This window comes from Dendrobates tinctorius, unplaced genomic scaffold, assembly GCF_039654945.1.
Source record: "Dendrobates tinctorius isolate UK_male_01 unplaced genomic scaffold, ASM3965494v1 ptg000273l, whole genome shotgun sequence".
Taxonomy (NCBI): Eukaryota; Metazoa; Chordata; class Amphibia; order Anura; family Dendrobatidae; genus Dendrobates; species Dendrobates tinctorius.
The window spans coordinates 2,239,570-2,263,646 of record NW_027361940.1 but is presented as its reverse complement, the minus strand read 5'-3'; the positions used below and the strand labels follow the sequence as shown (position 1 = coordinate 2,263,646).

Below are 24,077 nucleotides of genomic sequence, written 5' to 3'. Positions count from 1 at the left end.
CCAGGACTGCAGTCACTATTCTGCTGCTACATCATGTCTTATTCTACAGTCACCTCCAGAGTTGCAGTCACTATTCCTCTGTTACATCTTGTCTTATCCTCCAGTCACCTCCAGAGCTGCAGTCGCTATTCTGCTGTTACACTATAATATAGCACTAGATCCACCACTGCAATGTGTTTGGACGCTGTGGACGCCGTACAACTTACCACCGTCTCCCTCACTGCCGTGGCCCCTGCCATCTTGATCTTCTACCAGCAGATTTCCTTGCAGGTTCCCGGAGCCCATCTGCTGCTTAATCCATGGTGGGCTCTTCTCCTCTGAGATTGAGCAGTCACTTCCCGACCTCTTCATCCCCAAATCTTCACTGTGCGGCTGCTGCTCAAATCTCTCCGCTGAGGACACAAAGCGAGAAAGCAGAATCACAGCTTCCATTCTGAAAAGTGACGGGTCTACAGGTCAGATACAGATAGACGGAGCGGATAAGTGACGGGTCTACAGGTCAGATACAGATAGACGGAGCGGATAAGTGACGGGTCTACAGGTCAGATACAGATAGACGGAGCGGATAAGTGACGGGTCTACAGGTCAGATACAGATAGACGGAGCGGATAAGAGACGGGTCTACAGGTCAGATACAGATAGACGGAGCGGATAAGTGACGGGTCAACAGGTCAGATACAGATAGACGGAGCGGATAAGTGACGAGTCTACAGGTCAGATACAGATAGACAGAGCGGATAAGTGACGGGTCTACAGGTCAGATACAGATAGACGGAGCGGATAAGTGACGGGTCTACAGGTCAGATACAGATAGACGGAGCGGATAAGTGACGGGTCTACAGGTCAGATACAGATAGACGGAGCGGATAAGTGACGGGTCAACAGGTCAGATACAGATAGACGGAGCGGATAAGTGACGAGTCTACAGGTCAGATACAGATAGACGGAGCGGATAAGTGACGGGTCTACAGGTCAGATACAGATAGACGGAGCGGATAAGTGACGGGTCTACAGGTCAGATACAGATAGACGGAGCGGATAAGTGACGGGTCTACAGGTCAGATACAGATAGACAGAGCGGATAAGTGACGGGTCTACAGGTCAGATACAGATAGACGGAGCGGATAAGTGACGGGTCTACAGGTCAGATACAGATAGACGGAGCGGATAAGTGACGGGTCTACAGGTCAGATACAGATAGACGGAGCGGATAAGTGACGGGTCTACAGGTCAGATACAGATAGACGGAGCGGATAAGTGACGAGTCTACAGGTCAGATACAGATAGACAGAGCGGATAAGTGACGGGTCTACAGGTCAGATACAGATAGACGGAGCGGATAAGTGACGGGTCTACAGGTCAGATACAGATAGACGGAGCGGATAAGTGACGGGTCTACAGGTCAGATACAGATAGACGGAGCGGATAAGTGACGGGTCTACAGGTCAGATACAGATAGACGGAGCGGATAAGTGACGGGTCTACAGGTCAGATACAGATAGACGGAGCGGATAAGTGACGGGTCTACAGGTCAGATACAGATAGACGGAGCGGATAAGTGACGGGTCTACAGGTCAGATACAGATAGACGGAGCGGATAAGTGACGGGTCTACAGGTCAGATACAGATAGACGGAGCGGATAAGTGACGAGTCTACAGGTCAGATACAGATAGACGGAGCGGATAAGTGACGGGTCTACAGGTCAGATACAGATAGACGGAGCGGATAAGTGACGGGTCTACAGGTCAGATACAGATAGACGGAGCGGATAAGTGACGGGTCTACAGGTCAGATACAGATAGACGGAGCGGATAAGTGACGAGTCTACAGGTCAGATACAGATAGACGGAGCGGATAAGTGACGGGTCTACAGGTCAGATACAGATAGACGGAGCGGATAAGTGACGGGTCTACAGGTCAGATACAGATAGACGGAGCGGATAAGTGACGGGTCTACAGGTCAGATACAGATAGACGGAGCGGATAAGTGACGGGTCTACAGGTCAGATACAGATAGACGGAGCGGATAAGTGACGGGTCTACAGGTCAGATACAGATAGACGGAGCGGATAAGTGACGGGTCTACAGGTCAGATACAGATAGACGGAGCGGATAAGTGACGGGTCTACAGGTCAGATACAGATAGACGGAGCGGATAAGTGACGGGTCTACAGGTCAGATACAGATAGACGGAGCGGATAAGTGACGGGTCTACAGGTCAGATACAGATAGACGGAGCGGATAAGTGACAGGTCTACAGGTCAGATACAGATAGACGGAGCGGATAAGTGACGGGTCTACAGGTCAGATACAGATAGACGGAGCAGATAAGTGACGGGTCAACAGGTCAGATACAGATAGACGGAGCGGATAAGTGACGGGTCTACAGGTCAGATACAGATAGACGGAGCAGATAAGTGACGGGTCAACAGGTCAGATACAGATAGACGGAGCAGATAAGTGACGGGTCTACAGGTCAGATACAGATAGACGGAGCAGATAAGTAGTCGCAGCACCATCACATATATCACGTCTTTTTTGTAACGATTATTTGTTGCATAAAATAATGGTGAATGTTCTTGTAGGTCTCTCACAGACGTAGGCCAGCTACAGCCGCTCCTGGCCACTGCCACCATTAGCCGCATACACACAGCTTTACTCAATGAAGAGGCCGCTGTGATCACAGGACTTCATCATCCAGCCAGCTCCTTCTGCATACACTGTCTGCCATTGTTTGAGAAAGATAAGCCTCTTCTCTCTCACAGTCTACTAATCACTAAGGAGGGAGGAAGTAAAGGGAAGTAACCTCAGGCCAGCCATCGCCCTCCACGGCTCGGCCGGCAGCCATCGCCCTCCACGGCTCGGCCGGCAGCCATCGCCCTCCACGGCTCGGCCGGCAGCCATCGCCCTCCACGGCTCGGCCGGCAGCCATCGCCCTCCACGGCTCGGCCGGCAGCCATCGCCCTCCACGGCTCGGCCGGCAGCCATCGCCCTCCACGGCTCGGCCGGCAGCCATCGCCCTCCACGGCTCGGCCGGCAGCCATCGCCCTCCACGGCTCGGCCGGCAGCCATCGCCCTCCAATATGTCACCAGCATCTGGAGCCGTTAAGAAAACTCCCATCAAGCATTTCATAATTACCTATGTCCTTGTCCTTCTCCTTCTTCACCTCCGTCATCCTGTCTGCCACTTCCGCCGGCTCCTTCCTCTTCTCCTCATCATCATCTTCGGAGGAGGACGAGGTCAAAGGTCCTTTGAGGTCATCGGATGACACGTCCATGATCTTCAGCTTGATGAAATCCTCGTCGTCCTCCTCGGTTGAGTTGGAACCTGCAGCAGGAGGAGATCATAAAGCATTACGCTCCAGACACCGGAGCAGAAAGCACGAGACGTAGTGACAGGTGGCACCTTCGTGGGACAGCGTCTCTCGGTGACTTCGCTCGTGGGCGATCAGGTCAGATTTGGAGCAGAACCTTCGCTCGCAGGAAGTGCAGGTGTAAGGGTGCTGACCGGCGTGTGTGCGGAGGTGGATGATGAGGCTGCTCTTCTGGGAGAAGCCCTTGGTGCACACGTCGCACTGGTATGGCTGCTCCCCGGTGTGCACGCTCTGGTGGCGGAGTAGGACGGCGCTGCTCTTGAAACTCTTGCCGCACTGTGGACAGGTGAAGGGGCGCTCAGCACTGTGCGTCCTCTGATGCCGCGCCAAGGACGTGTTACTGTTGAATGTGCGACTGCACTGGCAGCACAGGTAGCGTTCCTCCTCCTCGCTGCCATGGCTCTTCAGGTGTCTCCGCAGCTCGCTGGCGCTCTTGTATGTCTCCTGGCAGACACTGCACTTGTGGGGCGAGGGGGCATTAGCTGAAGCAGCTCTGGAGGATAAAGTGATGCTGAGCTTACAGCGCGATCTCTGATGACGATTCAGGCCGGAGCGCTGACTGAATCTCCTCCCACAGTCCGGGCAGCACAGCGCACTGCCCGCCGCCTCCATCCTACCAAGACGGGCGGTCACAGGCAGGGACTCAGCGGCCGGCACATCTGTGGAGAAGAAGGAAACAGTGAGAGTCGAGGCAACAATACAGAGCGTGAGCACCGCCATGACGGACGTCACATGACCACAACAACAGACAGGAAGTAATACAGAGCGCGAGCACCGCCATGACGGACGTCACATGACCACAACGACAGAGAGGAAGTAATACAGAGCGGGAGCACCGCCATGACGGACGTCACATGACCACAACGACAGAGAGGAAGTAATACAGAGCGTGAGCACCGCCATGACGGACGTCACATAACCACAACAACAGACAGGAAGTAATACAGAGCGCGAGCACCGCCATAACGGACGTCACATGACCACAGCGACAGAGAGGAAGTAATACAGAGCGTGAGCACCGCCATGACGGACGTCACATGACCACAACAACAGACAGGAAGTAATACAGAGCGTGAGCACCGCCATGACGGACGTCACATGACCACAACGACAGAGAGGAAGTAATACAGAGCGTGAGCACCGCCATAACGGACGTCACATGACCACAGCGACAGAGAGGAAGTAATACAGAGCGTGAGCTCCGCCATGACGGACGTCACATGACCACAGCGACAGAGAGGAAGTAATACAGAGCGCGAGCACCGCCATAACGGACGTCACATGACCACAGCGACAGAGAGGAAGTAATACAGAGCGTGAGCACCGCCATGACGGACGTCACATGACCACAACAACAGACAGGAAGTAATACAGAGCGCGAGCACCGCCATAACGGACGTCACATGACCACAGCGACAGAGAGGAAGTAATACAGAGCGCGAGCACCGCCATGACGGGCGTCACATGACCACAGCGACAGAGAGGAAGTAATACAGAGCGCGAGAACCGCCATGACGGAAGTCACATGACCACAGCAACAGAGAGGAAGTAATACAGAGAGCGAGCACCGCCATGACGGACGTCACATGACCACAGCGACAGAGAGGAAGTAATACAGAGCGCGAGAACCGCCATGACGGAAGTCACATGACCACAGCGACAGAGAGGAAGTAATACAGAGCGCGAGAACCGCCATGACGGAAGTCACATGACCACAGCGACAGAGAGGAAGTAATACAGAGCGCAAGCACCGCCATGACGGGCGTCACATGACTACAGTGACAGAGAGGAAGTAATACAGAGCGCGAGCACCGCCATGACGGGCGTCACATGACCACAACGACAGAGAGGAAGTAATACAGAGCGCGAGCACCGCCATGAAGGGCGTCACATCACAGCGACAGAGAGGAAGTAATACAGAGCGCGAGCACCGCCATGAAGGGCGTCACATGACCACAGCGACAGAGAGGAAGTAATACAGAGCGCGAGAACCGCCATGACGGAAGTCACATGACCACAGCGACAGAGAGGAAGTAATACAGAGCGCGAGAACCGCCATGACGGAAGTCACATGACCACAGCGACAGAGAGGAAGTAATACAGAGCGCAAGCACCGCCATGACGGGCGACACATGACTACAGTGACAGAGAGGAAGTAATACAGAGCGCGAGCACCGCCATGACGGGCGTCACATGACCACAACGACAGAGAGGAAGTAATACAGAGCGCGAGCACCGCCATGAAGGGCGTCACATCACAGCGACAGAGAGGAAGTAATACAGAGCGCGAGCACCGCCATGAAGGGCGTCACATGACCACAGCGACAGAGAGGAAGTAATACAGAGCGCGAGCACCGCCATGAAGGGCGTCACATGACCACAGCGACAGAGAGGAAGTAATACAGAGCGCGAGAACCGCCATGACGGGCGTCACATGACCACAACGACAGAGAGGAAGTAATACAGAGCGCGAGCACCGCCATGACGGACGTCACATGACCACAGCAACAGAGAGGAAGTAATACAGAGCGCGAGCACCGCCATGAAGGGCGTCACATCACAGCGACAGAGAGGAAGTAATACAGAGCGCGAGCACCGCCATGAAGGGCGTCACATGACCACAGCGACAGAGAGGAAGTAATACAGAGCGCGAGCACCGCCATGAAGGGCGTCACATCACAGCGACAGAGAGGAAGTAATACAGAGCGCAAGCACCGCCATGAAGGGTGTCACATGACCACAGCGACAGAGAGGAAGTAATACAGAGCGCGAGAACCGCCATGACGGGCGTCACATGACCACAACGACAGAGAGGAAGTAATACAGAGCGCGAGCACCGCCATGACGGACGTCACATGAACACAGCAACAGAGAGGAAGTAATACAGAGCGCGAGCACCGCCATGAAGGGCGTCACATCACAGCGACAGAGAGGAAGTAATACAGAGCACGAGCACCGCCATGAAGGGAGTCACATGACCACAGCGACAGAGAGGAAGTAATACAGAGTGCGAGAACCGCCATGAAGGGCGTCACATGACCACAGCGACAGAGAGGAAGTAATACAGAGCGCGAGCACCACCATGACGGGCGTCACATGACTACAGCGACAGAGAGGAAGTAATACAGAGCGTGAGCACCGCCATGACGGACGTCACATAACCACAACAACAGACAGGAAGTAATACAGAGCGCGAGCACCGCCATAACGGACGTCACATGACCACAGCGACAGAGAGGAAGTAATACAGAGCGTGAGCACCGCCATGACGGACGTCACATAACCACAACAACAGACAGGAAGTAATACAGAGCGCGAGCACCGCCATAACGGACGTCACATGACCACAACGACAGAGAGGAAGTAATACAGAGCGTGAGCACCGCCATAACGGACGTCACATGACCACAGCGACAGAGAGGAAGTAATACAGAGCGTGAGCTCCGCCATGACGGACGTCACATGACCACAGCGACAGAGAGGAAGTAATACAGAGCGTGAGCACCGCCATAACGGACGTCACATGACCACAGCGACAGAGAGGAAGTAATACAGAGCGTGAGCTCCGCCATGACGGACGTCACATGACCACAGCGACAGAGAGGAAGTAATACAGAGCGTGAGCACCGCCATAACGGACGTCACATGACCACAGCGACAGAGAGGAAGTAATACAGAGCGTGAGCTCCGCCATGACGGACGTCACATGACCACAGCGACAGAGAGGAAGTAATACAGAGCGCGAGCACCGCCATAACGGACGTCAAATGACCACAGCGACAGAGAGGAAGTAATACAGAGCGTGAGCACCGCCATGACGGACGTCACATGACCACAACAACAGACAGGAAGTAATACAGAGCGCGAGCACCGCCATAACGGACGTCACATGACCACAGCGACAGAGAGGAAGTAATACAGAGCGCGAGCACCGCCATGACGGGCGTCACATGACCACAGCGACAGAGAGGAAGTAATACAGAGCGCGAGAACCGCCATGACGGAAGTCACATGACCACAGCAACAGAGAGGAAGTAATACAGAGAGCGAGCACCGCCATGACGGACGTCACATGACCACAGCGACAGAGAGGAAGTAATACAGAGCGCGAGAACCGCCATGACGGAAGTCACATGACCACAGCGACAGAGAGGAAGTAATACAGAGCGCGAGAACCGCCATGACGGAAGTCACATGACCACAGCGACAGAGAGGAAGTAATACAGAGCGCAAGCACCGCCATGACGGGCGACACATGACTACAGTGACAGAGAGGAAGTAATACAGAGCGCGAGCACCGCCATGACGGGCGTCACATGACCACAACGACAGAGAGGAAGTAATACAGAGCGCGAGCACCGACATGAAGGGCGTCACATCACAGCGACAGAGAGGAAGTAATACAGAGCGCGAGCACCGCCATGAAGGGCGTCACATGACCACAGCGACAGAGAGGAAGTAATACAGAGCGCGAGCACCGCCATGAAGGGCGTCACATGACCACAGCGACAGAGAGGAAGTAATACAGAGCGCGAGAACCGCCATGACGGGCGTCACATGACCACAACGACAGAGAGGAAGTAATACAGAGCGCGAGCACCGCCATGACGGACGTCACATGACCACAGCAACAGAGAGGAAGTAATACAGAGCGCGAGCACCGCCATGAAGGGCGTCACATCACAGCGACAGAGAGGAAGTAATACAGAGCGCGAGCACCGCCATGAAGGGCGTCACATGACCACAGCGACAGAGAGGAAGTAATACAGAGCGCGAGCACCGCCATGAAGGGCGTCACATCACAGCGACAGAGAGGAAGTAATACAGAGCGCAAGCACCGCCATGAAGGGTGTCACATGACCACAGCGACAGAGAGGAAGTAATACAGAGCGCGAGAACCGCCATGACGGGCGTCACATGACCACAACGACAGAGAGGAAGTAATACAGAGCGCGAGCACCGCCATGACGGACGTCACATGAACACAGCAACAGAGAGGAAGTAATACAGAGCGCGAGCACCGCCATGAAGGGCGTCACATCACAGCGACAGAGAGGAAGTAATACAGAGCACGAGCACCGCCATGAAGGGAGTCACATGACCACAGCGACAGAGAGGAAGTAATACAGAGTGCGAGAACCGCCATGAAGGGCGTCACATGACCACAGCGACAGAGAGGAAGTAATACAGAGCGCGAGCACCACCATGACGGGCGTCACATGACTACAGCGACAGAGAGGAAGTAATACAGAGCGTGAGCACCGCCATGACGGGCGTCACATGACCACAGCGACAGAGAGGAAGTAATACAGAGCGCGAGCACCGCCATGACGGACGTCACATGACCACAACGACAGAGAGGAAGTAATACAGAGCGCGAGCACCGCCATGACGGGCGTCACATGACCACAACGACAGAGAGGAAGTAATACAGAGCGCGAGTACCGCCATGACGGGCGTCACATGACCACAACGACAGAGAGGAAGTAATACAGAGCACGAGCACCGCCATGACGGGCGTCACATGACCACAGCGACAGAGAGGAAGTAATACAGAGCGCGAGCACCGCCATGACAGAAGTCACATGACCACAGCGACAGAGAGGAAGTAATACAGAGCGCGAGCACCGCCATGACGGGCGTCACATGACCACAGCGAAAGAGAGGAAGTAATACAGAGCGCGAGCATCGCCATGACGGGCGTCACATGACCACAGCGACAGAGAGGAACTAATACAGAGCGCGAGAACTGCCAAGACGGAAGTCACATGACCACAGCGACAGAGAGGAAGTAATACAGAGCGCGAGCACCGCCATGACGGAAGTCACATGACCACAGCGACAGAGAGGAAGTAATACAGAGCGCGAGAACCGCCATGACGGAAGTCACATGACCACAGCGACAGAGAGGAAGTAATACAGAGCGCGAGCACCGCCATGACGGGCGTCACATGACCACAGCGACAGAGAGGAAGTAATACAGAGCGCGAGCACCGCCATGACGGGAGTCACATGACCACAGCGACAGAGAGGAAGTAATACAGAGCGCGAGCACCGCCATGACGGGCGTCACATGACCACAGCGACAGAGAGGAAGTAATACAGAGCGCGAGCACCGCCATGACGGGCGTCACAGAACCACAGCGACAGAGAGGAAGTAATACCAGGGCTGTGGAGTCGGTAAGCCAAACCTGCGACTCCGACTCCTCAATTTCCCTTACACCGACTCCAACTCCGACTCCACGACTCCGACTCCCACACATATTGCTTATATTTAAATGAAAAATTTATAGTAGTACAATGTGAACCTCAGACATTTAATCATTTTTATGATCCAATAATCAAGATATTTAGATAGAACAGTATATATTGGTGTACTACCCGGTTTTCATTCTTTTTGGTACAGATACGATATGGATAGACAGATATGGATAAATGGATAGATAGAGCAGATTTCTAATCTGCTTTTGCTATTGAAAACATTATCTATGAGCTCAAAAACCTTTCAGGTGATGCAGTTTTTTAAAAAGATGATCAGCTTTTGCAGCTGAAAAACGTATCCTCAAAAAACGCAGCAAAAACAGTGTGTGTGAATGTAGCCTTAGATCAGGAATAGAACAGCCGTTTATAGGACATTTCATAACTTTCCCAAACTCCTATGAAAAAATATTCAGCACATCCTGCATTGAACTACTGTACCCAATTTATTATATATTTTGGGAGTCGGAGTCGGTCCATTTTATACCGACTCCAACTCCGACTCCACCAAAATGAGCACCGACTCCGACTCCACAGCCCTGAGAAATACAGAGCGCGAGCACCGCCATGACGGGCGTCACATGACACAACGACAGAGAGGAACTAATACAGTGCGCGAGCACCGCCATGACGGGCGTCACATGACCACAGCGACAGAGAGGAAGCAATACAGAGCGCGAGCACCGCCAAGACGGGCGTCACATGACCACAGCGACAGACAGGAAGTAATACAGAGCGCGAGCACCGCCATGACGGAAGTCACATGACCACAGCGACAGAGAGGAACTAATACAGTGCGCGAGCACCGCCATGACGGGCGTCACATGACCACAGCGACAGAGAGGAAGTAATACAGTGCGCGAGCACCGCCATGACGGGCGTCACATGATCACAGCGACAGAGAGGAAGCAATACAGAGCCCGAGCACCGCCATGACGGGCGTCACATGATCACAGCGACAGAGAGGAACTAATACAGTGCGCGAGCACCGCCATGACGGGTGGCACATGACCACAACGACAGACAGGAAGTAATACAGAGCACGAGTACCGCCATGACGGGCGTCACATGATCACAGCGACAGAGAGGAAGTAATACAGAGCGCGAGCACCGCCATGACGGGCGTCACATGATCACAGCGACAGAGAGGAAGCAATACAGAGCGCGAGCACCGCCATGATGGGCGTCACATGACCACAGCGACAGAGAGGAACTAATACAGTGCGCGAGCACCGCCATGACGGGTGTCACATGACCATAGCGACAGACAGGAAGTAATATAGAGCACCGCCATGACGGGTGTCACATGACCACAACGACAGACAGGAAATAATACAGAGCGCGAGAACCGCCATGACGGGTGTCACATGATCACAGCGACAGAGAGGAAGCAATACAGAGCACGAGCACCGCCATGACGGGTGTCACATGATCACAGCGACAGAGAGGAAGCAATACAGAGCGCGAGCACCGCCATGACGGGCGTCACATGATCACAGCGACAGAGAGGAAGCAATACAGAGCGCGAGCACCGCCATGACGGGCGTCACATGACCACAGCGACAGAGAGGAAGTAATACAGTGCACGAGCACCGCCATGACGGGCGTCACATGACCACAGCGACAGAGAGGAAGTAATACAGAGCGCGAGCACCGCCATGACGGGTGTCACTTGACCACAGCGACAGAGAGGAAGTAATACAGAGCGCGAGCACCGCCATGACGGGCGTCACATGACCACAGCGACAGAGAGGAAGTAATACAGAGCGCGAGCACCGCCATGACGGACGTCACATGACCACAGCAACAGAGAGGAAGTAATACAGAGCCCTAGCACCGCCATGACGGGCATCACATGACCACAGCGACAGAGAGGAAGCAATACAGAGCCCGAGCACCGCCATGACGGGCGTCACATGACCACAGCGACAGAGAGGAAGTAATACAGAGCGCGAGCACCGCCATGACGGGCGTCACATGACCACAGCGACAGAGACGAACTAATACAGTGCGCGAGCACCGCCATGACGGGCGTCACATGACCACAGCGACAGAGAGGAAGTAATACAGAGCCCGAGCACCGCCATGACGGGCGTCACATGACCACAGCGACAGAGAGGAAGCAATACAGAGCCCGAGCACCGCCATGACGGGCGTCACATGACCACAGCGACAGAGAGGAAGCAATACAGAGCGCGAGCACCGCCATGACGGGCGTCACATGACCACAGCGACAGAGACGAACTAATACAGTGCGCGAGCACCGCCATGACGGGCGTCACATCACAGCGACAGAGAAGAAGTAATACAGAGCGCGAGCACCGCCATGACGGGCGTCACATGACCACAGCGACAGAGCGGAATGACGGGCGTCACATGACTACAGCAACAGAGAGGAAGTAATACAGAGCGCGAGCACCGCCATGACGGGCGTCACATGACCACAGCGACAGAGAGGAAGTAATACAGAGCGCGAGCACCGCCATGACGGACGTCACATGACCACACCGACAGAGAGGAACTAATACAGTGAGCGAGCACCGCCATGACGGACGTCACATGACCACAGCGACAGAGAGGAAGTAATACAGTGCGCGAGCACCGCCATGACGTGCGTCACATCACAGCGACAGAGAGGAAGTAATACAGTGCGCGAGCACCGCCATGACGGGCGTCACATGACCACAGCGACAGAGAGGAAGTAATACAGAGCGCGAGCACCGCCATGACGGACGTCACATGACCACAGCGACAGAGAGGAAGTAATACAGAGCGCGAGCACCGCCATGACGGACGTCACATGACCACAGCGACAGAGAGGAAGTAATACAGAGCGCGAGCACCGCCATGAAGGGCGTCACATCACAGCGACAGAGAGGAAGTAATACAGAGCGCGAGCACCGCCATGACGGACGTCAAATGACCACAGCGACAGAGAGGAAGTAATACAGAGCGCGAGCACCGCCATGACGGACGTCACATGATCACAGCGACAGAGAGGAAGTAATACAGAGCGCGAGCACCGCCATGACGGGCGTCACATGACCACAGCGACAGAGAGGAAGTAATACACAGCGCGAGCACCGCCATGACGGGCGTCACATGATCACAGCGACAGAGAGGAAGTAATACAGAGCGCGAGCACCGCCATGAAGGGCGTCACATGACCACAGCGACAGAGAGGAAGTAATACAGAGCGCGAGTACCGCCATGACGGGCGTCACATCACAGCGACAAAGAGGAAATAATACAGAGCGCGAGAACCGCCATGAAGGGCGTCACATGACCACAGCGACAGAGAGGAAGTAATACAGAGCGCGAGCACCGCCATGACGGGCGTCACATGACCACAGCGACAGAGAGGAAGTAATACAGAGCGCGAGTACCGCCATGACGGGCGTCACATGACCACAACGACAGAGAGGAAGTAATACAGAGCGCGAGCACCGCCATGAAGGGCGTCACATGACCACAGCGACAGAGAGGAAGTAATACAGAGCGCGAGTACCGCCATGATGGGCGTCACATGATCACAGCGACAAAGAGGAAGCAATACAGAGCGCGAGAACCGCCATGAAGGGCGTCACATGACCACAACGACAGAGAGGAAGTAATACAGAGCGCGAGCACCGCCATGACGGGCGTCACATGACCACAGCGACAGAGAGGAAGTAATACAGAGCGCGAGTACCGCCATGACGGGCGTCACATGACCACAACGACAGAGAGGAAGTAGTACAGAGCGCGAGCACCGCCATGAAGGGCGTCACATCACAGCGACAAAGAGGAAATAATACAGAGCGCGAGAACCGCCATGAAGGGCGTCACATGACCACAGCGACAGAGAGGAAGTAATACAGAGCGCGAGCACCGCCATGACGGGCGAAACATGACCACAGCGACAGAGAGGAAGTAATACAGAGCGCGAGTACCGCCATGACGGGCGTCACATGACCACAACGACAGAGAGGAAGTAATACAGAGCGCGAGTACCGCCATGAAGGGCGTCACATGACCACAGCGACAGAGAGGAAGTAATACAGAGCGCGAGTACCGCCATGACGGGCGTCACATGATCACAGCGACAGAGAGGAAGTAATACAGAGCGGGAGCACCGCCATGACGGGCGTCACATGACCACAGCGACAGAGAGGAAGTAATACAGAGCGCGAGCACCGCCATGACGGGCGTCACATGACCACAGCGACAGAGAGGAAGTAATACAGAGCGCGAGTACCGCCATGACGGGCGTCACATGACCACAACGACAGAGAGGAAGTAATACAGAGCGTAAGCACCGCCATGACGGGCGTCACATGACCACAGCGACAGAGAGGAAGTAATACAGAGCGTGAGCACCGCCATGACGGGCGTCACATGACCACAGCGACAGACCGGAAGTAATACAGAGCGCGAGCATCGCCATGAAGGGCGTCACATCAGAGCGACAGAGAGGAAGTAATACAGAGCGCGAGCACCGCCATGACGGGCGTCACATGACCACAACGACAGACAGGAAGTAATACAGAGCGCGAGCACAGCCATGATGGGCGTCACATGACCACAGCGACAGAGAGGAAGTAATACAGAGCGAGCACGCCATGACGGGCGTCACATGACCACAGCGACAGAGAGGAAGTAATACCGAGTGCAAGCACGGCCATGACGGGCGTCACATGACCACAGCGACAGAGAGGAAGTAATACAGAGCGCGAGCACCGCCATGAAGGGCGTCACATCAGAGCGACAGAGAGGAAGTAATACAGAGCGCGAGCACCGCCATGACAGACGTCACATCACAGCGACAGAGAGGAAGTAATACAGAGCGCGAGCACCGCCATGACGGGCGTCACATCACAGAGACAGAGAGGAAGTAATACAGAGCGCGAGCACCGCCATGACGGACGTCACATCACAGCGACAGAGAGGAAGTAATACAGAGCGCGAGCACCGCCATGACGGGCGTCACATCACAGCGACAGAGAGGAAATAATACAGAGCGAGCACCGCCATGACGGGCGTCACATGACCACAGTGACAGACAGGAAGTAATACAGAGCGCGAGCACCGCCATGACGGGCGTCACATGACCACAGCGACAGACAGGAAGTAATACAGAGCGCTAGAACCGCCATGACGGGCGTCACATGACCACAGCGACAGAGAGGAAGTAATACAGAGCGCGAGCACCGCCATGACGGACGTCACATGACCACAGCGACAGAGAGGAAGTAATACAGAGCGGGAGCACCGCCATGACGGGCGTCACATCACAGCGACAAAGAGGAAGTAATACAGAGCGCGAGCACCGCCATGAAGGGCGTCACATGGCCACAGCGACAGAGAGGAAGTAATACAGAGCGCGAGCACCGCCATGACGGGCGTCACATGACCACAGCGACAGAGAGGAAGTAATACAGAGAGCGAGCACCGCCATGACGGGAGTCACATCACAGTGACAGAGAGGAAGTAATACACAGCGCGAGCACCGCCATGACGGGCGTCACATGATCACAGCGACAGAGAGGAAGTAATACAGAGCGCGAGCACCGCCATGAAGGGCGTCACATGACCACAGCGACAGAGAGGAAGTAATACAGAGCGCGAGTACCGCCATGACGGGCGTCACATCACAGCGACAAAGAGGAAATAATACAGAGCGCGAGAACCGCCATGAAGGGCGTCACATGACCACAGCGACAGAGAGGAAGTAATACAGAGCGCGAGCACCGCCATGACGGGCGTCACATGACCACAGCGACAGAGAGGAAGTAATACAGAGCGCGAGTACCGCCATGACGGGCGTCACATGACCACAACGACAGAGAGGAAGTAATACAGAGCGCGAGCACCGCCATGAAGGGCGTCACATGACCACAGCGACAGAGAGGAAGTAATACAGAGCGCGAGTACCGCCATGACGGGCGTCACATGATCACAGCGACATAGAGGAAGTAATACAGAGCGCGAGAACCGCCATGAAGGGCGTCACATGACCACAACGACAGAGAGGAAGTAATACAGAGCGCGAGCACCGCCATGACGGGCGTCACATGACCACAGCGACAGAGAGGAAGTAATACAGAGCGCGAGTACCGCCATGACGGGCGTCACATGACCACAACGACAGAGAGGAAGTAATACAGAGCGCGAGCACCGCCATGAAGGGCGTCACATCACAGCGACAGAGAGGAAGTAATACAGAGCGCGAGCACCGCCATGACGGACGTCAAATGACCACAGCGACAGAGAGGAAGTAATACAGAGCGCGAGCACCGCCATGACGGGCGTCACATCACAGCGACAAAGAGGAAGTAATACAGAGCGCGAGCACCGCCATGAAGGGCATCACATGACCACAGCGACAGAGACGAAGTAATAAAGAGCGCGAGCACCGCCATGACGGGCGTCACATGACCACAGCGACAGAGAGGAAGTAATACAGAGCGCGAGCACCGCCATGACGGGCGAAACATGACCACAGCGACAGAGAGGAAGTAATACAGTGCGCGAGTACCGCCATGACGGGCGTCACATGACCACAACGACAGAGAGGAAGTAATACAGAGCGCGAGTACCGCCATGAAGGGCGTCACATGACCACAGCGACAGAGAGGAAGTAATACAGAGCGCGAGTACCGCCATGACGGGCGTCACATGATCACAGCGACAGAGAGGAAGTAATACAGAGCGGGAGCACCGCCATGACGGGCGTCACATGACCACAGCGACAGAGAGGAAGTAATACAGAGCGCGAGCACCGCCATGACGGGCGTCACATGACCACAGCGACAGAGAGGAAGTAATACAGAGCGCGAGTACCGCCATGACGGGCGTCACATGACCACAACGACAGAGAGGAAGTAATACAGAGCGTAAGCACCGCCATGACGGGCGTCACATGACCACAGCGACAGAGAGGAAGTAATACAGAGCGTGAGCACCGCCATGACGGGCGTCACATGACCACAGCGACAGACCGGAAGTAATACAGAGCGCGAGCATCGCCATGAAGGGCGTCACATCAGAGCGACAGAGAGGAAGTAATACAGAGCGCGAGCACCGCCATGACGGGCGTCACATGACCACAACGACAGACAGGAAGTAATACAGAGCGCGAGCACAGCCATGATGGGCGTCACATGACCACAGCGACAGAGAGGAAGTAATACAGAGCGAGCACGCCATGACGGGCGTCACATGACCACAGCGACAGAGAGGAAGTAATACCGAGTGCAAGCACGGCCATGACGGGCGTCACATGACCACAGCGACAGAGAGGAAGTAATACAGAGCGCGAGCACCGCCATGAAGGGCGTCACATCAGAGCGACAGAGAGGAAGTAATACAGAGCGCGAGCACCGCCATGACGGACGTCACATCACAGCGACAGAGAGGAAGTAATACAGAGCGCGAGCACCGCCATGACGGGCGTCACATCACAGCGACAGAGAGGAAGTAATACAGAGCGCGAGCACCGCCATGACGGACGTCACATCACAGCGACAGAGAGGAAGTAATACAGAGCGCGAGCACCGCCATGACGGGCGTCACATCACAGCGACAGAGAGGAAATAATACAGAGCGAGCACCGCCATGACGGGCGTCACATGACCACAGTGACAGACAGGAAGTAATACAGAGCGCGAGCACCGCCATGACGGGCGTCACATGACCACAGCGACAGACAGGAAGTAATACAGAGCGCTAGAACCGCCATGACGGGCGTCACATGACCACAGCGACAGAGAGGAAGTAATACAGAGCGCGAGCACCGCCATGACGGACGTCACATGACCACAGCGACAGAGAGGAAGTAATACAGAGCGGGAGCACCGCCATGACGGGCGTCACATCACAGCGACAAAGAGGAAGTAATAAAGAGCGCGAGCACCGCCATGAAGGGCGTCACATGACCACAGCGACAGAGAGGAAGTAATACAGAGCGCGAGCACCGCCATGACGGGCGTCACATGACCACAGCGACAGAGAGGAAGTAATACAGAGAGCGAGCACCGCCATGACGGGAGTCACATCACAGTGACAGAGAGGAAGTAATACTAAGCGCGAGCACCGCCATGACGGGCGTCACATGATCACAGCGACAGAGAGGAAGTAATACAGAGCGCGAGCACCGCCATGAAGGGCGTCACATGACCACAGCGACAGAGAGGAAGTAATACAGAGCGCGAGTACCGCCATGACGGGCGTCACATCACAGCGACAAAGAGGAAATAATACAGAGCGCGAGAACCGCCATGAAGGGCGTCACATGACCACAGCGACAGAGAGGAAGTAATACAGAGCGCGAGCACCGCCATGACGGGCGTCACATGACCACAGCGACAGAGAGGAAGTAATACAGAGCGCGAGTACCGCCATGACGGGCGTCACATGACCACAACGACAGAGAGGAAGTAATACAGAGCGCGAGCACCGCCATGAAGGGCGTCACATGACCACAGCGACAGAGAGGAAGTAATACAGAGCGCGAGTACCGCCATGACGGGCGTCACATGATCACAGCGACAAAGAGGAAGTAATACAGAGCGCGAGAACCGCCATGAAGGGCGTCACATGACCACAACGACAGAGAGGAAGTAATACAGAGCGCGAGCACCGCCATGACGGGCGTCACATGACCACAGCGACAGAGAGGAAGTAATACAGAGCGCGAGTACCGCCATGACGGGCGTCACATGACCACAACGACAGAGAGGAAGTAATACAGAGCGCGAGCACCGCCATGAAGGGCGTCACATCACAGCGACAGAGAGGAAGTAATACAGAGCGCGAGCACCGCCATGACGGACGTCAAATGACCACAGCGACAGAGAGGAAGTAACACAGAGCGCGAGCACCGCCATGACGGGCGTCACATCACAGCGACAAAGAGGAAGTAATACAGAGCGCGAGCACCGCCATGAAGGGCATCACATGACCACAGCGACAGAGACGAAGTAATAAAGAGCGCGAGCACCGCCATGACGGGCGTCACATGACCACAGCGACAGACAGGAAGTAATACAGAGCGCGAGCACCGCCATGATGGACGTCACATGACCACAGCGACAGAGAGAAAGTAATACAGAGCGCGAGTACCGCCATGACGGGCGTCACATCACAGCGACAAAGAGGAAATAATACAGAGCGCGAGAACCGCCATGAAGGGCGTCACATGACCACAGCGACAGAGAGGAAGTAATACAGAGCGCGAGCACCGCCATGACGGGCGAAACATGACCACAGCGACAGAGAGGAAGTAATACAGAGCGCGAGTACCGCCATGACGGGCGTCACATGACCACAACGACAGAGAGGAAGTAATACAGAGCGCGAGCACCGCCATGAAGGGCGTCACATGACCACAGCGACAGAGAGGAAGTAATACAGAGCGCGAGTACCGCCATGACGGGCGTCACATGATCACAGCGACAAAGAGGAAGTAATACAGAGCGAGAGAACCGCCATGAAGGGCGTCACATGACCACAGCGACAGAGAGGAAGTAATACAGAGCGCGAGCACCGCCATGACGGGCGTCACATGACCACAGCGACAGAGAGGAAGTAATACAGAGCGCGAGTACCGCCATGACGGGCGTCACATGACCACAACGACAGAGAGGAAGTAATACAGAGCGTAAGCACCGCCATGACGGGCGTCACATGACCACAGCGACAGAGAGGAAGTAATACAGAGCGTGAGCACCGCCATGACGGGCGTCACATGACCACAGCGACAGACCGGAAGTAATACAGAGCGCTAGCACCGCCATGAAGGGCGTCACATCAGAGCGACAGAGAGGAAGTAATACAGAGCGCGAGCACCGCCATGACGGGCGTCACATGACCACAACGACAGACAGGAAGTATTACAGAGCGCGAGCACAGCCATGATGGGCGTCACATGACCACAGCGACAGAGAGGAAGTAATACAGAGCGAGCACGCCATGACGGGCGTCACATGACCACAGCGACAGAGAGGAAGTAATACCGAGTGCAAGCACGGCCATGACGGGCGTCACATGACCACAGCGACAGAGAGGAAGTAATACAGAGCGCGAGCACCGCCATGAAGGGCGTCACATCAGAGCGACAGAGAGGAAGTAATACAGAGCGCGAGCACCGCCATGACGGACGTCACATCACAGCGACAGAGAGGAAGTAATACAGAGCGCGAGCACCGCCATGACGGGCGTCACATCACAGCGACAGAGAGGAAGTAATACAGAGCGCGAGCACCGCCATGACGGACGTCACATCACAGCGACAGAGAGGAAGTAATACAGAGCGCGAGCACCGCCATGACGGGCGTCACATCACAGCGACAGAGAGGAAGTAATACAGAGCGAGCACCGCCATGACGGGCGTCACATGACCACAGTGACAGACAGGAAGTAATACAGAGCGCGAGCACCGCCATGACCGGCGTCACATGACCACAGCGACAGACAGGAAGTAATACAGAGCGCTAGAACCGCCATGACGGGCGTCACATGACCACAGCGACAGAGAGGAAGTAATACAGAGCGCGAGCACCGCCATGACGGACGTCACATGACCACAGCGACAGAGAGGAAGTAATACAGAGCGGGAGCACCGCCATGACGGGCGTCACATCACAGCGACAAAGAGGAAGTAATACAGAGCGCGAGCACCGCCATGAAGGGCGTCACATGACCACAGCGACAGAGAGGAAGTAATACAGAGCGCGAGCACCGCCATGACGGGCGTCACATGACCACAGCGACAGAGAGGAAGTAATACAGAGAGCGAGCACCGCCATGACGGGAGTCACATCACAGTGACAGAGAGGAAGTAATACAGAGCGCGAGCGCCGCCATGACGGGCGTCACATGATCACAGCAACAGAGAGGAAGTAATACAGAGAGCGAGCACCGCCATGACGGGCGTCACATGACCACAGCGACAGAGAGGAAGTAATACAGAGCGCGAGCACCACCATGACGGGCGTCACATGACCACAGCGAAAGAGAGGAAGTAATACAGAGCGCGAGCACCGCCATGACGGACGTCACATGACCACAGCGACAGAGAGGAAGTAATACAGAGCGCGAGCACCGCCATGACGGAAGTCACATGACCACAGCGACAGAGAGGAAGTAATACAGAGCGCGAGAATCGCCATGACGGGCGTCACATGACCACAGCGACAGAGAGGAAGTAATACAGTGCGCGAGCACCGCCATGACGGACGTCACATGACCACAGCGACAGAGAGGAAGTAATACAGAGCGCGAGCACCGCCATGACGGAAGTCACATGACCACAGCGACAGAGAGGAAGTAATACAGAGCGCGAGAACCGCCATGACGGGCGTCACATGACCACAGCGACAGAGAGGAAGTAATACAGAGCGCGAGCACCGCCATGACGGAAGTCACATGACCACAGCGACAGAGAGGAAGTAATACAGAGCGAGAGCACCGCCATGACGGACGTCACATGACCACAACGACAGAGAGGAAGTAATACAGAGCGCGAGCACCGCCATGACGGAAATCACATCACAGCGACAGAGAGGAAGTAATACAGAGCGCGAGCACCGCCATGACGGAAGTCACATCACAGCGACAGAGAGGAAGTAATACAGAGCGCGAGCACCGCCATGACGGACGTCACATGACCACAACGACAGAGAGGAAGTAATACAGAGCGCGAGCACCGTCATGACGGAAGTCACATCACAGCGACAGAGAGGAAGTAATACAGAGCGCGAGCACCGCCATGACGGAAGTCACATCACAGCGACAGAGAGGAAGTAATACAGAGAGCGAGCACCGCCATGACGGGAGTCACATCACAGTGACAGAGAGGAAGTAATACACAGCGCGAGCACCGCCATGACGGGCGTCACATGATCACAGCGACAGAGAGGAAGTAATACAGAGCGCGAGCACCGCCATGAAGGGCGTCACATGACCACAGCGACAGAGAGGAAGTAATACAGAGCGCGAGTACCGCCATGACGGGCGTCACATCACAGCGACAAAGAGGAAATAATACAGAGCGCGAGAACCGCCATGAAGGGCGTCACATGACCACAGCGACAGAGAGGAAGTAATACAGAGCGCGAGCACCGCCATGACGGGCGTCACATGACCACAGCGACAGAGAGGAAGTAATACAGAGCGCGAGTACCGCCATGACGGGCGTCACATGACCACAACGACAGAGAGGAAGTAATACAGAGCGCGAGCACCGCCATGAAGGGCGTCACATGACCACAGCGACAGAGAGGAAGCAATACAGAGCGCGAGTACCGCCATGACGGGCGTCACATGATCACAGCGACAAAGAGGAAGTAATACAGAGCGCGAGAACCGCCATGAAGGGCGTCACATGACCACAACGACAGAGAGGAAGTAATACAGAGCGCGAGCACCGCCATGACGGGCGTCACATGACCACAGCGACAGAGAGGAAGTAATACAGAGCGCGAGTACCGCCATGACGGGCGTCACATGACCACAACGACAGAGAGGAAGTAATACAGAGCGCGAGTACCGCCATGACGGGCGTCACATGACCACAGCGACAGAGAGGAAGTAATACAGAGCGCGAGCACCGCCATGAAGGGCGTCACATGACCACAACGACAGAGAGGAAGTAATACAGAGCGCGAGTACCGCCATGACGGGCGTCACATGACCACAACGACAGAGAGGAAGTAATACAGAGCGCGAGCACCGCCATGAAGGGCGTCACATGACCACAGCGACAGAGAGGAAGTAATACAGAGCGCGAGCACCGCCATGACGGAAATCACATCACAGCGACAGAGAGGAAGTAATACAGAGCGCGAGCACCGCCATGACGGAAGTCACATCACAGCGACAGAGAGGAAGTAATACAGAGCGCGAGCACCGCCATGACGGACGTCACATGACCACAACGACAGAGAGGAAGTAATACAGAGCGCGAGCACCGTCATGACGGAAGTCACATCACAGCGACAGAGAGGAAGTAATACAGAGCGCGAGCACCGCCATGACGGAAGTCACATCACAGCGACAGAGAGGAAGTAATACAGAGAGCGAGCACCGCCATGACGGGAGTCACATCACAGTGACAGAGAGGAAGTAATACACAGCGCGAGCACCGCCATGACGGGCGTCACATGATCACAGCGACAGAGAGGAAGTAATACAGAGCGCGAGCACCGCCATGAAGGGCGTCACATGACCACAGCGACAGAGAGGAAGTAATACAGAGCGCGAGTACCGCCATGACGGGCGTCACATCACAGCGACAAAGAGGAAATAATACAGAGCGCGAGAACCGCCATGAAGGGCGTCACATGACCACAGCGACAGAGAGGAAGTAATACAGAGCGCGAGCACCGCCATGACGGGCGTCACATGACCACAGCGACAGAGAGGAAGTAATACAGAGCGCGAGTACCGCCATGACGGGCGTCACATGACCACAACGACAGAGAGGAAGTAATACAGAGCGCGAGCACCGCCATGAAGGGCGTCACATGACCACAGCGACAGAGAGGAAGCAATACAGAGCGCGAGTACCGCCATGACGGGCGTCACATGATCACAGCGACAAAGAGGAAGTAATACAGAGCGCGAGAACCGCCATGAAGGGCGTCACATGACCACAACGACAGAGAGGAAGTAATACAGAGCGCGAGCACCGCCATGACGGGCGTCACATGACCACAGCGACAGAGAGGAAGTAATACAGAGCGCGAGTACCGCCATGACGGGCGTCACATGACCACAACGACAGAGAGGAAGTAATACAGAGCGCGAGTACCGCCATGACGGGCGTCACATGACCACAGCGACAGAGAGGAAGTAATACAGAGCGCGAGCACCGCCATGACGGGCGTCACATGACCACAGCGACAGAGAGGAAGTAATACAGAGCGCGAGTACCGCCATGACGGGCGTCACATGACCACAACGACAGAGAGGAAGTAATACAGAGCGCGAGCACCGCCATGAAGGGCGTCACATGACCACAACGACAGAGAGGAAGTAATACAGAGCGCGAGTACCGCCATGACGGGCGTCACATGACCACAACGACAGAGAGGAAGTAATACAGAGCGCGAGCACCGCCATGAAGGGCGTCACATGACCACAGCGACAGAGAGGAAGTAATACAGAGCGCGAGTACCGCCATGACGGGCGTCACATGATCACAGCGACAGAGAGGAAGTAATACAGAGCGCGAGAACCGCCATGAAGGGCGTCACATGACCACAACGACAGAGAGGAAGTGATACAGAGCGCGAGCACCGCCATGACGGGCGTCACATGACCACAGCGACAGAGAGGAAGTAATACAGAGCGCGAGTACCGCCATGACGGGCGTCACATGACCACAACGACAGAGAGGAAGTAATACAGAGCGCGAGCACCGCCATGAAGGGCGTCACATCACAGCGACAGAGAGGAAGTAA

At 55.4% G+C, this 24,077-nt stretch overlaps 1 protein-coding gene across 4 annotated transcripts in view; it reads right to left on the bottom strand.

The window, feature by feature from the left end:
- LOC141072450 (uncharacterized) overlaps positions 1 to 24,077 on the bottom strand; it is a 36,447-nt gene that overhangs the window by 7,568 nt on the left and 4,802 nt on the right. For 3 of the 4 annotated variants that reach the window (XM_073559722.1, XM_073559725.1, XM_073559723.1), the window contains exons 2-4: positions 3,408 to 4,034; positions 3,141 to 3,329; positions 207 to 392 (exon numbers count right to left, since the gene is read on the bottom strand). In XM_073559722.1, the coding sequence (XP_073415823.1) occupies positions 207 to 392; positions 3,141 to 3,329; positions 3,408 to 3,987 (955 nt within the window). In that variant the 5' untranslated portion in view covers positions 3,988 to 4,034. Of the gene's footprint in view, positions 1 to 206; positions 393 to 3,140; positions 3,330 to 3,407; positions 4,035 to 4,943; positions 4,965 to 24,077 lie in introns of those variants that run through there. The other variant, XM_073559724.1, reaches the window with a different exon arrangement.